Genomic DNA, 15,979 nt, shown 5'->3' with positions numbered 1-15,979 from the left:
CTCCATCCCCAATAAAGCTCGGTAAGAGATGGAAAAGGAAATGAAAACTTCATAAACACTAACAATCCAATTTCGACCGTCACAAAGCAGGGGGGTTCCGTCGAAGTGTCGACTGCCTCATGCGTCCGCGCATGCGCAGTGAGAGGCCGGGGGCCGCAGGAGAGCAGAGCTGGTAAACCCAAATTTTCACTTCCAAAATTGACCCACAGCCGCGAATTAGCTTAACATTTAGTGATGTCCTGCGCGTATGTGAGGTGCCGTCGTGATAACGATTGATCTAATACACACGTATTTCTCGTTTGTGTTTTTCTTTAGCGGCGAGACGATTTAGCTTTATTAAGGGCACCATCACCCACCAAGCTTTTAGCATAAATTTAAGAAAATGGCACCGGTTTAATTGTGGTAATTGATTTAATTAGTTGAAAATAGTACAGACCGCGTTGTTCTGCTGTACACACAAACGTTACTCCGAGGTATACAAAAAAATATATTTTTTTGATAAATGTCACCGGAATATGTCTCATCCTTCGTTTTTTAAAAGACGTTTAAGATTGTCGGTACTGTTTTTTAGCCTTCAGCTTTCTATAACCTCCGCCATTTTAACTGAAATGTGTAGACTTGGTAAATTAATGTAATGATGTGTCATTATTATTGTTGGTCTATTTTATTGGTGGTAATGGCTGTTTTAAAGTCAGGCAGTGTGTGCTCAATGTACAAAATACGCCTCGTAAATGCTGTAGTGACCGGGTTTACGGGAGCAGGGGGCGAGGGTGTCTTCTCAATTTAGTTTTTTTTTTTAATGATACAGTGACATTGCTTAAATGTGGACCATTACAATTACAGCACCGCAGCTCTTAATGTAATACAAAAAAAACCCTTAAAACTGTTGTAAATCAGATGCGATTATTGTGCTACTATGAATTGATCATAAATCATCTTGTTAATCTGAAGGCTTTCCAAAACAACCTTAAAATCCTGTGTATTTGGGGGGCTTTGTAGATATTGAATTTAACATTAGGTCTAAGAGATCTCCAACTATATAATCAATATTATGAGTCTTTGATCATATTTAAAACGGTGGAACCTCAAAGGATGCTGGTCGACCTGTGATTTGTTCAACGTACAAAAACACACACACACACAGGAAAGCGCTCTTAATTCTCATGAAATTCGTCAAGCTGTGCTGCCAGAGTTTTTTTTAAAGGAAAAATTCTGAGTTGTTGAACTGTTTAGATTCCACTGAATTTGACTGAGTGAATGGCAAAGGGTAAAGCTGCTGTCCATTGAATGTGATCATTCTGTAAGGTACCATGTGTAAGGAAGCATGTTTGGTAGCCTCAACTTCAGACAGAGTGGACGTTTCTTTTTTAATATGCATATAAAACCGCCTCACGCTTTGGAAGGTAATGAAAACAAGTACTCATTGTCATTGTGTTGCAGCACTCCAAAGTAAAGCAGAGAGGGCCATCATTATGAGTGCCAAAGTCAACATGGAATGTCCTCCCAGAGAGCCCGACTGTACCTCGGTGGCCCCACCTGCCATGCCTACCCCTTCGCCAGGTGAAGCCATACTCCTCTGCGGGGTGGATAGTGGGGACAAGAAGCCTCGACCTCAGACGCACACTACCACAGCTCTGCTTCTACCAGGTGAAGCCTGCAATACTGTAATTTTACATCCTAAGTTGGACAGTAATAGCTACACTAAACTTTGCACAATTCTAACTCACATACAGAAAGTCAAATTTAAAGATTGAAGTACTGACTGAATGAAACACACAACTTTACTGCTTGCTCACACTGTATATATTATGATCTGACCTTTTCTAGTGCTTAATGTGTCAATTGCGAGTGTTCCAAAATATCTGCACATGTACAAACAAACCTCCACCTCTTGCATGTGCAGGGAGGGGAAAAAAATCTCGGAGACTGGGAAACTTAGTTGGAATTAACGGATCCTGTAGAAATTAATCAGGTCATCACACATCCAGTTGAGAGCAACGAGTCGTTTCCCCCATACACAACATGACAAAGGACAACTGACCAGACTTCAAATCACTCCCGATTCAAAAGTGGTCAGGCGAACTCGCAATTCGGCTAAACAGGCACAAAGCACACATACTTAAAGAATTTTGACTTAAATGTTGCATTTATAACAGTCCGGTGTCACCCATCAACTGAAATTACACAACCAAATATATATATTTTTTGATATGACTGTATCAAAGTAGATAATACCAGCCACACACTGATATTCTCCAATCATGACTTGGCAGTTCGACTGGGCAAAGATCTGCCATTTTCTTTCCTTGTAAATGATGGATTGGACTACATAGAAACATATAGCCAAATGCAAAGCGGAGCTGCAGTGTTGTTGTACGTCATATCACAATTATCTTAAGATAACCAGCCCATACTGTTTTTTTAGTGCAGTTGGTGAAACCAAACTGACAAACTTATCAGTGTCATTTTGATATTTAAAAACACAGCCAAGTTGTGCAGTTTAAAATAATGTGTTCACGGGTTAAATAAAACACTTTGAGCACTTGAAGCCAATGAAAATGTCTCCTGAAGTAGCCACTTGTTGTTAAGCAGAATTTATAACAAAATGCAATACAAAAAATGTTATGTGGCCAGTTGTTCACATGACTGTTTCCTTAGCAACATGGGATCAAGGGCTGCTATGCACCACACTGCAAAGAAATGAACAAAGAAAGTCAGAATGAGCAGGACAGAAGAGATCAGAAATTTCCTTCCAAAACAATTTTAATAATCATTTTCAGACAAATAGGCGGCCCGGTAGTCCAGTGGTTAGCACGCCGACTTCACAGTGCAGAGGTAAATTTGTCAATTCCAGCTCCGGCCTCCCTGTGTGGAGTTTGCATCCGGGCCTGCGTGGGTTTTCTCCGGGTACTCCGGTTTCCTCCCACATTCCAAAAACATGCATGGCAGGCTGATTGAACGCTCTAAATTGTCCCTAGGTGTGAATGTGAGCTTGGATGGTTGTTCGTCTCTGTGTGCCCTGCGATTGGCTGGCAACCGATTCAGGATGTCCCCAGCCTACTGCCCGAACAGAGCTGGGATAGGCTCCAGCACCCCCCGCGACCCTTGTGAGGAGAAAGCGGATTAGAAAATGGATGCATGGAAAATATATCCAAAACCTTATGTGCTAGGAAAAGAATCAAGACATTTTTGAAATCTGCAGTAAAGATATGTTCAGGGACACATAAAGCCATCTAAAGACAGCTAGGATAGGCTCCAGCACCCCCCGCGACCCTAGTGAGGATCAAGCGGTTTGGAAAATGGATGGATGGAAGGATTTTCAGACAAATATAATTCAGTAGTTAATTCAAATTGAATCACAGCATTTTTTTCATTTACCACAGCACCATCTTCTGGAGCTGGTGGGCTTACTTTCCCCAAGTGCAAAACGGTCACTGTGTACTCTTTTACAGCTCCAGCTCCGAGCCACCAAAAAGTGGAGCTGACGCCAACTATTGCAGTGACGGATCCAAGTAAAGCAGGCAGGTCCACTGAGGCAGTCAAGCCCACTTTGACTGCGCAGGTGGCGGGGGCTTGTAGCATCGTCCACGTCCTCGAGTGGAAGGAAGGGATGGCCATCCTGCCCGGCAGTAACCTCAAGGTACACTGAGAGAACTCATGTTCTTCATGAGTGACATTTAATTTAATACTGTAATTTAGTTTAAGTAAGTTGAACATCATTAAAATGCTGGCAAACAATAATTTCCAATAAATAATTAGAACAGGGGTATTAAAGCAGGCACGAGCCTGGCATCGCATTACTAAACTAACTTAACTTAACTACATAACCAATAAATATATAATTAGATAAAAGAAAAAAACTAAACAAACTGGATAATTATAGAATCTGTGTGCATGTGTGTGCATCTGTTTCTGTGGTTGGTTAGTTCTGTGTCAAAGATGTAGGAGCATTAAGTACATTGATCACACCAGGCACCCCCAGCAGTACCAATGAACCAGCAGCAGGGACTTCTGGTAGATTGATCAATGCAGAAGGCTCCCCACTGGATAAGCCAGGTAAGCCATTTCTGACACTGCAATTTTGCCCTTTGCGCTTCTGGGACAACTAGAAAATGACTACTTCATTCATTAGTTAGTTTTAAAATACAACGATTTAAATATGTTTTTGACCAGACATTCGTAGCAAGGTAGAGCAATAGAATTGCTGGGATTCCAATTTTCACTTATCTGCGACCCTTGTGATTATAAGCGGATCAGAAAATGGATGGATGGATGCTATAAACAAAGATGGGGACTTTACCCTATTTTTTCCGGTCTGCCCTATGACCTCCGACCGTGACCTCCTTTCGTCATCGTCCTTCCGTCTCAAAAATCCAAACTACAACTATATCACAGGTCTTGTTCATTTGTGTTATTATTCAGATGTGTCGGCTCCTGTGGTCCCAGTGAGCGGTGCAGGTGTGGAGACAGAGAGGTTACTTCATGTCAAACCGGAGGTCCAGATGGGACTCGTCCAGCAGAACCATGATCCCAGAGCTCAGCGGATTTACACAGAGGAACTACGCAGAGAGCCCATGGTAGATAAGTACGTTGATGCACCTCCTACTCACTCACTGACTCACTCACTCACTTTTGAGAGGCACATGCAGTTAGACGCCTTCCGTGGTCCTTCAGGAGGAGTGTTGGTGTGGAAAAGGTCCCAGCTGGTGCGAGGGTCTCGTCTTTAAATCTTGATCAGCTGAAACCCATGAGGAAGAGGAAGAGAAAGGAGTATCTGGGCCCCTCTGATGAAGACTCTGACATGGAGGGCATGGTGGGAGTTGTTTTAAAACAATTTAAATATATAAGATATCCTTTATGTGTCCCACACTGGGGAAATTTACAGTCTGCAGCAGCAAGATAAGGTCGCAGTGCTATTTACAATTGTTTTTCACATCATTTAATTAATTTAATTTATTTTTTATTTTTAAATTAGCCTGACAGCAGTCGGTCGGAACGAGCAGCGGTATCTCTCCTTCTTGCAGTGCGGAATATACTGTGTATATGTATATGTGTATATATATATGTATATAAAAAAAAATCCTCGTCTCACCCCTCGGGTGGTGTCCGTCCCTCATTCAGCTCGGGTCCTCTACCAGAGGCCAGGAAGCTTGAGGGTTCTGCGCAGTATCCTTGCTGTTCCCAGCACTGCACATTTCTGGACTGAGATGTCCGATGATGTTCCCGGGATCTGTTGCAACCACTCATTTAGTTTGGGGGTCACTGCCCCGAGTGCTCCGACCACCACAGGCACGACTGTCACCTTTACCTTCCAGGCTCTCTCCAGCTCCTCTCGAGCCCTTGGTATTTCTCGAGTTTCTCGTGTTCTTTCTTTCTGATGTTTGGTTGGTTACGATTTCTGATGTTCTGGTTGGTTCGCCATTACCATCTTGTCAGTCTGGATCTGGAAGTCCCACAGGATCTTCGCTCCGTCATTCTCCACCACCTTCGGAGGTGTTTCCCATTTTGACCTTGGGGTTTCCAGTCCATACTCCGCACAGATGTTTCGGTAGACTATGCCAGCCACCTGGTTATGGCGTTCCATGTAGGCTTTCCCTGCCAGCATCTTACACCCTGCAGTTATGTGTTGGATCGTCTCAGGTGCCTCTTTGCACAACCTACACCTTGGGTCTTGTCTGGTGTGGTATATCTGGGCCTCAATGGCTCTGGTGCTCAGGGCCTGCTCCTGGGCAACTAGGATGAGTGCCTCTGTGCTGTCCTTCTGGCCAGCCTTCTCTAGCCACTGATAGGACTTCTTGAGATCGGCCACTTCAGTTATGGTCCGGTGGTACATCCCGTGTAGGGGCTTGTCCTCCCATGATGGTCCCTCTTCCAGCTCCTCATCCTCTGTTCCCCATTGTCTCAGACATTCTTTGAGTACGTCATCCGTTGGAGCCTTCATTTCTGACAGAATTTGTACACTTTACACAGTGAGCCCTGCTATTGTTATCTTTGAAGTGATGCCACACTTGGGGTTTGACGCTCGTCTGAATCTCACTTCGGGAAAACGATTACTTTTACGAATTAGAAGTGATATTTTCAGGCTTTATTTAATGTATTTTAATGAACTACTTTTTTGTGACATAAAAATATTTAATTTGGGATTTTCTAAAATTACTTCATGCTATTAAAAATGCATTCAAAAAATTTAAAGTTTAAAATATATTTCTTAATATAATGTAATTAAAATAGCCATTTGAATGAATCAGAAGCTTAAGAAATACCCACACTCGTTATATTGTCCATAGTACTTAGACCAATGCAATATTATTATCATGGAGGACTCTAATTGGTAAAACATTTAAGATAAGATAAGAAATTTGCAGTCTACAGCAGCAAAATTGGGGGCGGGGTAGAGAAGAAAAAAACAAAAACAAAGTGTTGCATACATAAGGTGGCTGTGCTATTTACAATGGTTACAGGTTTTCACGCATGTTTATTCAGCGGCCTGACAGCAGTCGGTAGGAACGAGCGGCGGTAGTATCTATCTATCTATCTATCTATCTATCTATCTATCTATCTATCTATCTATCTATCTATCTATCTATCTATCTATCTATCTATCTATCTATCTATCTATCTATCTATCTATCTATCTATCTATCTATCTATCTATCTATCTATCTATCTATCTATCTATCTATCTATCTATCTATCTATCTATCTATCTATCTATCTATCTATCTATCTATCTATCTATCTATCTATCTATCTATCTATCTATCTATCTATCTATCTATCTATCTATCTATCTATCTATCTATCTATCTATCTATCTATCTATCTATCTATCTATCTATCTATCTATCTATCTATCTATCTATCTATCTATCTATCTATCTATCTATCTATCTATCTATCTATCTATCTATCTATCTATCTATCTATCTATCTATCTATCTATCTATCTATCTATCTATCTATCTATCTATCTATCTATCTATCTATCTATCTATCTATCAGGAGAACTACAAGGAAGTTTACATGAGGAATAACAGACGGATTGCTGACACTAGTCTGGATATTTAACCTTAACTTGCTGTTTTTCAACTTTAAGTGTGTAGACATTTTTCATTTGCAGAAAATAGTGTTGGAGTGTTTTGTAATTTCCCCATTGCGGGACAAATAAAGGATATCTTTACAAATTGATTTAATCTTTTTTTAGGAGGACAAAATGGAAGATCTGAAAGCGGATGGCAGATTCATCAGAGGAGGTAGGATTGTTAACCATTTTATGCGTTTTGTCTGCAGCTTCTTAATCCCATTGCTTCCACTGGAGAGGTTATGTCAATTTGTGTTCAACTGCTCATCAGTCGGGCAGCATATTGATGTAGTGGTTTGCGCCTCTGCCTCTTAGGGGAGAACTTCTGGGTTTGAATCTCAGCTCAGGCCCTGTGTGGATATATAGCTGACAAATGTGGCTTCATTAGAATTAAATGTCCATAAAATGATTAAAACTGAATATGTGCAATCCCACGTAACCTGGTCAGAATGTTACAAATTAGTATTAGTGTCATCAGTATATTAACTCTTAATAGCGGGGAACTTGTAGTCGGATCAGTGAGGTGAGTGGGGGTCATCAACTTCTGAGGCTGACTGTACGCGGAGTACTGAGCAGAGAGGAGAGGACCATATTTAGACATCTGTGTAGATCTGACCTCGTCCTGTGCTAAAAGTAGAAAAACTGCTTCAACGCTACCAGTGAAGTGACAAAGCTTACTGCTAGATGCTATAAAGTGCATTTTTTTGACAAGCGTGCCACAATTAGCCCAAACATCTGATGTTACGTAGACTTTACCTAACAAAAATTTGCACTTGATCAGTCCTTTAACAACATAATATAGTTTAGCGTGAGTTCTCATCGTCCCTGCAAAGAAAAAAATACATAATCTGGCCACTTGGGTTTGAAGGTGGAGACATGAAGACGGAGCAGTGGACGTGGGCTCAGTATCTACAAGAAACCAAAACTATCGCTGCACCTGACAAGCTTTTTCAAGAGGTACCTTTTCACATTGTTTATATTCACATTTGTCCTTAAAACTCCTTTCTTTTTCTTTAAAAAAACAAAAATAAATCTTAATTCAGTTGAATGCTCAAGGGTGGATGACATCTGTCTTCGTCATTGCAATCGTGAAACACATTCAGGGATTCATCGTAATTGCTCGTTGATACATGTTATGGTAGCACATCATTTAAAGTTTTACATTCTATTAGCCTAAGCCACAGGTGTCAAACTCAAGGCCCAGAACGTCATTTTACGTGGCCTGAGAAGGCAAATCATGTACGTTGACTTTATGTGTCTTGCAAGTTGTCTTCACTTTTAACCATACTGAGATATGAGATATTGCAAGCATTTCTTGTTACCAATCTCTCCCAGGCCAACGGGAAACTGCTCCATTTCTCCATTTACTTAACTTGAAACAATGCCATCCTGTGCTCGTCTGGGCCATCGAGTCGCGTGACTGAATCCTCTCCGCTGAAACCCCCGAATCAGAATCAGAATCATCTTTGAGTAGGACGTTGATCACTTCCTCCTACTTTGCAGCCAATCATTGGACCCATTGGTGTTTTGTTTTAAGATGGAAGTTCCGGTAATACTCGATTATGTAATATTGATGACGATCTTTAATTGCCCATTCCTTGTATTTAGTTAGCACTGCTTCCTTCCAGCAATAATTTGAATGGCTCTTAATGGGTGACTTTCGTGTCTTTCTGAGTGTTGTTGCTTATTCTCCCTATGCCAGTGTGGGTTTTCCAGTTTCCTGTGGTGCATTTCCAGTCAGCTTTGAGTCATTCTAATGACACGATATCTGGATTTGGGTCCGTAGGCACTACCCTGTTGCTGCTCACTGATCTTCAGAGATGTGTTAAATGCATACATAACCATTGAAGCATCTCTGTATATTTAATCTCTGTGAAACATTTTCTCTTTGTCCAGACTCAGAGGGCACCCACGGTCAAGAACGGCTTCAAACAGGGGATGAAGCTGGAGGGCATCGACCCACAGCACCCATCCATGTACTTTGTTCTTACTGTGGCTGAGGTAAGACATGCATTCTGAATTTTTAGCACCCCTATCTTCATGGCCAACATTGTCATGTCAGGCTCAATTGACTTCATTTTTGAAACCCTTTGCGAACTGCTCCTCTGAAGCACTTAGTGGCAATGGAGCTTTTTGACTCATGTTATTATTCAGGTGTGTGGCTACCGTCTGCGCCTCCATTTTGACGGTTACTCTGACTGCCACGACTTCTGGGTGAATGCCAACTCACCTGATGTGCACCCTGCAGGCTGGTGCGAGAGCACACAACACAAATTGCACACTCCTAAAGGTCAGGGGTGATGATGGTCTTACAACAATCAAAGAGACAAATAGAATGTCAATTATTGGAACAGCCCGCTTTTGGGCTTTTATTTGGATAGCACTCCCTCAATATTATTCCATTGATGTCTATGTCATCACCACTCCCACAGGTTGTAAAGAAGAAGAGTTTACGTGGACTAACTATCTAAGAATGACTAAAGCACAAGTGGCCCCCAAAGAGCTGTTTGCCAGTCCTGGAAGGGTAATTCCTACTAATTCATCAGATGATTAATATTCATATTTATAATATGATAATATGGATGAGGTTATTGATTCACATTATACGAACAAAACTCTCTGGATGCACCTTTTATTCATTGAATTAATCAGTCATTTATGGGCTGGATGAGAAAGCTTCTCAGAAGTGTAATTATTCATCAACCTCCAGAAGTAAGGGAACACGCTAAAATTAATATTCCACTTACTGACAATGGAGGCTGCAATTAAAGAACCCATTACGTTATTATTTGAACTTTGAAAATAAAAGAAAAATATCATATACTAATAAAAAAATACAAATGTTTAAATGATCCTGTTCCATATTACAGGTATCAGATCTTCCAAACGAATTATTTTTTCTGTCTCAACATGATGTAGCAACTAGGGATGTTCTGATCCGAACTGGTGTGATATATTTATATAAAACATACAAACTGATGTGCATACACGTCTCTATGTATATTTCTCTCTATGTATGTTACTTATAGACAAATCTGACGGATGCTTTTTTTTTTTCGGATCGCCACTCAGTATTGCAGATACTTAAAACCAAAGACTCGGATTGGAGTGTTAAAGAAGCGTGATGGGGACATCCCTAGAAGCAGTTTGTCCACAGCAGTTTAATAATTGGAAAAGACATTTAGAAGTTGTTTTGTTTCTTCTGCTTACTAATTATACTCTTTCATGCCTGCCCTTTCATAGATTGACACCAAATGTGACTTTGAGATAGGGATGAAACTTGAGGCCGTTGATCGCATGAACCCATCCCTCATCTGCGTGGCAACCATCACCGACATGGTGGACGACCGCTTCCTGGTGCACTTTGACAATTGGGACGACACGTACGACTACTGGTGAGCCTAAAAAATCCAGATAGTGTGCCAACGTAACGACATTCTGTGTGCTTCCCCAAGGTTTGCCTTTAAATGTGAGTTTTGTCCTACTGGTTGTTAAATATGTTGTTATATCTGCAGGTGTGATGCCACCAGTCCATACATCCATCCTATTGGTTGGTGTCAGGAGAGAAATCTGCCCTTAACACCACCCCAAGGTGAGAACATTTTGTTTGTTTTTGTTCTACCTGTAAATATTGAATTCCCGTTACATCGGTCATGCCTTCCCTCAATGCATCTTTTCTGTGTTGTTGTTTTCTGAGCTCTTAACATGGCATGCGGCGTATGGAAGATACCATTTGCAGGCATCAACATACACTTTACTATTTAAAATAGCACATTAACACTACACTAGTCCTGGTTGGCTGTGCACTTAAAGTAGGCACAGACACACACACACAGCATTGAAGAGTTGTTGTTGTTGGGGTTTTTTAATGTGATATCATTGGGAATGGGAATGTGTATTTGTTTTGCTCCAGATTATCCTGACCAGGGAGCATTTTCCTGGTCCCACTACCTGCATGAGACTTGTTCTAAGGCAGTTGCAGCTGACTCATTTAAAACGGTGAGAATGTGACTGCCTCAAAACTCTCGTTCAAGATTGCATGTAGGAAATTTATTTTGCCTGCCCCTCTTGTTTTATCTATTTACCATATTTATTTTTGTTTTGTTCAATTAATACTATCCTATGAATGACTGGCAACTAGTCCAGTCTATACCCTGCCTGTCACATAAAATTACCTGGAACCGTTAAAAAAACAAGTGCTCAAGAAAATGGAAGGACGATGGATTTATTATTATTATTATTATTATTATATGTAACAGATTGAAGCACAGGTACCAGTTTGTTGTCATAACAGTGTAGTTAGTAATTTTGAAACAAAAACAACTTTTCATGACCTTAAAAATCATTTAGCACTTTTTTCCAGAGAATGTCAAACAAGGCTAGTTGTACTGTAGCCTCCCAGAAAAGTCATTGATCCCTGTCTTTATCTTCCTCCTCCTGCGCACTAAACCCACCAAAGCCCTTCTTCAGTGTTAGAAAGCAACAGGCTGAAAACTTCATACACTTCTCTTCGCGTTCACCGTCAGTGTCACTGACAACAAGAGACAAATTTGACCATGAGCCAAAACTGTCTTATTCATCATGTAGCAGTGCACCCTTTCAAAAACGATTGGTAAGAGTGGGATTTTTGACACTGCCCCACCCTTTCGGTATGCACTGGCAAATCTTACAAATATTAAGTGTTTCTCTTAAGCTTCACTCTTGGTATGCAGCCAGTTTCGGTCCACAATTTCGTCATCCACGCCTCCTACTGAACTTTGCAAATGACTGATATGAATATTCATTATGAGGGTTGACTCAGACATTTTCATTTTTGCCCTGTGACAAACACTGACAATAATCTATTGGTGGCATCAAGTTCTTAAGTAAAAATATGTAAGTAAACTGCATTACATTTAAAGCTGCAGGATTCAAAGCGTGGGGAAAAAAGAGAGAAAGAGAGATTCTAACAATGTTGTCCATGTGTATACAGCTACTGTATTGAGCTAGAAGAAAAGTCAGATGCCTTGGAGTTTTTTTGTGTCCTAGTGTAATCAGATACAACTGTTGAGATTAAAGCAGATACTCAAGAGAGTTATCTTCCTGTAAACATGAAGCGCCCAGCCCATCGCTTCCAGCCTCAGATGAAACTGGAGGCGGTCGACAAAAGGAGTCCTGGTCTCATCAGAGTGGCAACGGTGGAGGAAGTCGAGACTCACCGTATCAAGGTATTTTGTTTCTGTGTGTGCGTGCGTGTATGAGCTTTGTTATAGTATTTTTTGTTTTTTCCATCAGATCCACTATGATGGATGGAGTCACATCTATGACGAGTGGATGGACTCGGATCACCCTGACATCCACCCAGCAGGCTGGTGTGAAGCCACCGGTCACCCGCTCAAACCCCCACCACAGGACGCCAAACTACAGCAGACACATGGTAAAATGTAAATGTTGGAAGAAGTGAATTAAGTGACTACACCATAGTGCTGGTTCATACATCTCAGCATATCAAGGCATTCAATCCCCAGATGCCATTCAAATATGCCCTCTAGTGGTTGTGAGTAGAATATTTGTGACATTTGAGCAATCTGATGTTACAGAAAAAAAATGATAACAGCATACACTTGTGTCATGATGTTTAAAAGACAAGACCAAAACTGTTTTAAAAATCGTCAGGCTTGTTGTGTATGTCTGTTTATCATATCTATTCACTTAGGTGTGAGGGAGCCTCCCACTCTGCCCCAGTCAACTTACCCTCCTTCTGTTCCCTGCAAGCCCATCAGCCACACAAGAACCAACAAGTACAACTTTCACAACAGGTGAACTCATTCTCTGGATTCATTTTAAAGATGCAGGTTTTCATAATGCGCAGGTTCTTATGTCAAAAGCAACAAATTTCACTAAACGGACACTATCCTTTGAAACAGGAAGTGTCCAACCCCGGGTTGTGACGGTTCAGGTCACGTGACTGGTCGCTTCACGGCACATCACTGTGTTTCGGGCTGCCCGTTAGCTGAGCGCAACCAAGGTAGACTCAAGGTGGAGCTGTCAGACTCTGAGAGCAAGAGGAGTCTCTTTTTTGGCCAGAGAACCAAGAAGACACATTACCGTGGCAGGTAAAGGTGTGTGGGTGAGTTTGTGTGTGTGAGTTTGAATGAACTTTTACTTTTATTGTTATTTTATTTTTCTTGACCTTTTTTCCCAGGATTGGACGTCCACCTAAATATAGGAAGAACCAGCAGAGAGACTATCAGAGTAAGTTTAAAGTTTATAATTTTTATATAGTAGTTTGTATTAACAGAAGTCTTGCCTCTGGATAATTTTTCATACTTCATCTCATAATAAATTTGTTCATTGTATTTAATTGTACTTCTTTGGTATTATTTTGTTTCCTTCATTTTCTACTCTGCTGCATTTTCATTTTATTGCTTGTATTCCTTAAATTTAGTTGCTTCAGTCAAGTAACAAGTCATAAATTAAACAGACAATAAGATAAAATTTTGGAGTAAAATGCTACAATATATCACAGGGTATTGCGGAATGTTATAAATTGGGTACGGCACTTGATATACTGTATATGGAGCATATAATCAAAGTACATAATCTGGTTTGTGTTTTGATCATCAGACATTACATCTGAGTGTGTCTATCCGTCGTTGTTTGTGTCGGCTCTGAGCGGTCAGTCAGACCGTACTCTGTCTCTGTGCTGGGAACAACACTGTAAATTGCTACCTGGCGTACTGGGCATTCCCGCTAGTCAGGTGGCGGCTTGGAGTGTGGAGGAGGTGAGTTAATGATTTTTAATTTCTTGTCTTGAATACTACTTTGACTATTTCGAGGAACTAATGTGATCTTTTTTTGTGTCATGTACTCCAGGTCTTCAACTTTGTGCATAATCTAATTGGCTGCGAGGACCAGGCCCGTGTCTTTAAAGACGAGGTATGATGCCCACATCTGTCTGCCTGAACAACAGTACAGTGGAACCTCTAAATCAGAATGTCCCATAGGTCACACTGCAGTTTACTACTTAAGCTTCTGACCCCGGACCCTATTTTCATTCCCAGCAGAAGTCTAGCACAAGGCACATTCTAACTGTGTGCATGGGTGGCGTTTTATTTCTTTTTATACTTTGCTTGACTTTGCACAGGATGAATTTGGCATACTGGGGCATTTGGGACTACGTGTGTTAATAAAGTAATAAGTACCGTAGTTATAATGTGACATTAACTGAACTTTACACCACTTATAAGCACAAAAACAAATCTGCACTCATTCTAGCACCGGGGTAGGGAACTCTGGTTCCTCGATAGCCATATCCTGCCTATTTTAGATCTCTCTCTACTCCAAAACACCCGATTCAATTGGTCATGATCGTTTCAGGCTTCCACACAGCTTGCTGATGAACTGATTATTATTATAGTTCCCTACCCCTGATCTGACAGCTCTACAAAACCTCTCAGACACTACATGCCTTGAGGTAGGAGGAGAAAAAAAAGAGAGGCTGCACGAGTGAGGCAGCTAATTGGCCTGTCTTTTATTGCACTGACTTGCCTTTCAATTGGAGTTCACTGACATTCCTGCTCCCAGGCATGATTGAAAAACCTCTATTGCTTATTGGTAGGTAGACTTCAAATCCGAAGTTGTGTTGACTGCTTGTTTGTGTGCGCCATTCCCTACTTCAACTCCATCGCACGGCAGATGATTGACGGCGAGGCCTTTCTACTACTGACTCAGGCTGACATTGTGAAGATCATGAGCATCAAACTCGGCCCCGCCCTCAAGATTTCCAATGCCATCCTCATGTTCAAGAGCACGGATGAATCTCTCAAATGACTCCGTTAGGGTGGGATCATCGGTGCAATCAGTCATCACGTGCCAAATTCATTGTGCAAGGCAAAAACTCCTTGTCTGAGCCCTTTTTGTGTTTCGTGTCCTGTGCCCATCAGATGGTGTGGGGTGGTTGAAGTAAAGGACGTTGAAGTAAAGGACAATTTAGGAAGGATATGACAGACACAAAATGGATACCAGGGTGAGTTAGGGAACATTGTAACATTTTAGTTGAAGGAATAGTTGCATCATTCTACTGGTACTTGCCCAAACATTTAGTTCTTTTTGCAATCGGTAACATCATATCAGTGACACACTACTGTAACAAATTCTAATTGAAAATGAAAAACATACGTATGTATTCCAGCAGCAGGATCAGAAATATTTCAGTTAGGTGGTTGAGTCCACAACCCATACTGGAATAGCAACAGTGCTTAGCACACACCAACAGAGAAGCTGTTAAACATATCAACCACACTCATGAATTTATGAAATACACCCACACCAACCTTGCCCAACACACTCGAAATGTAAGCAGGAACAAAACAAAGTAAATAACAACATTTGTGTGGAGTGTATTGTAAAAAATAATAACACCAATTTTAAGGACAATTGCATATCATTGAGTGATTTGGCTAACCAAATATTGTCATGAAATTCTCATGAGCAAAAAATACAGGATAGAAAACGAAAACAAAACTCATGGGTAAAGTTCTGCAGTAGGAAGTCTATACATTTCCCCAAATACTATATTTGTTTATAATTTAAAATACATGAGAAGAGGACCTTAAAAAACCTTTTAAAAAAGTGCTCTATAAATACTGTTGACTTGACTTGACTAAATGCATATTAAATCACACTAGCACTATTGCGTGAAAAAAATTGAATTTGATTATTTTCCAAAAATCGCTCAGCCCTTATTTTAATCAACTAATAAACATATAACATACAACATCATATAGGATGTTTTCTCAAAAAACAAACAAACATATTTATTCATTTTATTTCTTAAATTCTTCCTTTAAGTGTAAATTCAACATGCACTCTTCACATCTTTCTGTCTTTTCCAATTGAATGATTCCCATTCCCAAC

General features: G+C 40.7%; 1 protein-coding gene across 3 annotated transcripts; it reads left to right on the top strand.

Annotated features, from left to right (window-relative positions):
* Window positions 1–70: 70 nt before the first annotated feature.
* On the top strand, window positions 71–15,704 carry l3mbtl1 (L3MBTL histone methyl-lysine binding protein 1). Of its 3 annotated transcripts, none has more exons than XM_052058983.1 (22): window positions 71–172; window positions 1,441–1,647; window positions 3,453–3,640; window positions 3,927–4,056; window positions 4,447–4,585; window positions 4,675–4,813; window positions 7,205–7,253; window positions 7,950–8,038; window positions 8,978–9,082; window positions 9,236–9,371; window positions 9,514–9,605; window positions 10,325–10,476; window positions 10,597–10,673; window positions 10,995–11,080; window positions 12,178–12,288; window positions 12,356–12,497; window positions 12,777–12,879; window positions 12,988–13,176; window positions 13,266–13,315; window positions 13,688–13,845; window positions 13,937–13,999; window positions 14,759–15,704. In XM_052058983.1, exons 2-22 carry the CDS (start codon window positions 1,473–1,475, stop codon window positions 14,891–14,893), a joined length of 2,508 nt encoding a protein of 835 aa, XP_051914943.1. In that variant the 5' UTR covers window positions 71–172; window positions 1,441–1,472; the 3' UTR covers window positions 14,894–15,704. The 3 variants fall into 3 exon arrangements, with proteins under 3 accessions (XP_051914943.1, XP_051914941.1, XP_051914942.1); XM_052058981.1 differs by having other exon boundaries at window positions 4,423–4,585; XM_052058982.1 differs by lacking the exon at window positions 71–172 and adding an exon at window positions 199–473 and having other exon boundaries at window positions 4,423–4,585.
* The last annotated feature ends 275 nt before the right edge of the window (window positions 15,705–15,979 follow it).

The sequence above is a fragment of the Hippocampus zosterae genome, chromosome 2, assembly GCF_025434085.1.
Source record: "Hippocampus zosterae strain Florida chromosome 2, ASM2543408v3, whole genome shotgun sequence".
NCBI classification, from domain to species: domain Eukaryota; kingdom Metazoa; phylum Chordata; class Actinopteri; order Syngnathiformes; family Syngnathidae; genus Hippocampus; species Hippocampus zosterae.
This window is presented reverse-complemented; position numbering and strand designations above follow the sequence as displayed.

What these genes read in the sequence shown, in the direction of transcription:
- l3mbtl1 (XM_052058981.1), top strand. Translation starts at nt 1,473, where the DNA reads ATGAGTGCCAAAGTCAACATGGAATGTCCTCCCAGAGAGCCCGACTGT. An exon ending in AGAGAGCCCATGGTAGATAA is followed by an intron (nt 4,586 to 4,674) that starts GTACGTTGATGC and finishes GTGGTCCTTCAG; the next exon opens with GAGGAGTGTTGGTGTGGAAA. An exon ending in AAGTACAACTTTCACAACAG is followed by an intron (nt 12,880 to 12,987) that starts GTGAACTCATTC and finishes CCTTTGAAACAG; the next exon opens with GAAGTGTCCAACCCCGGGTT.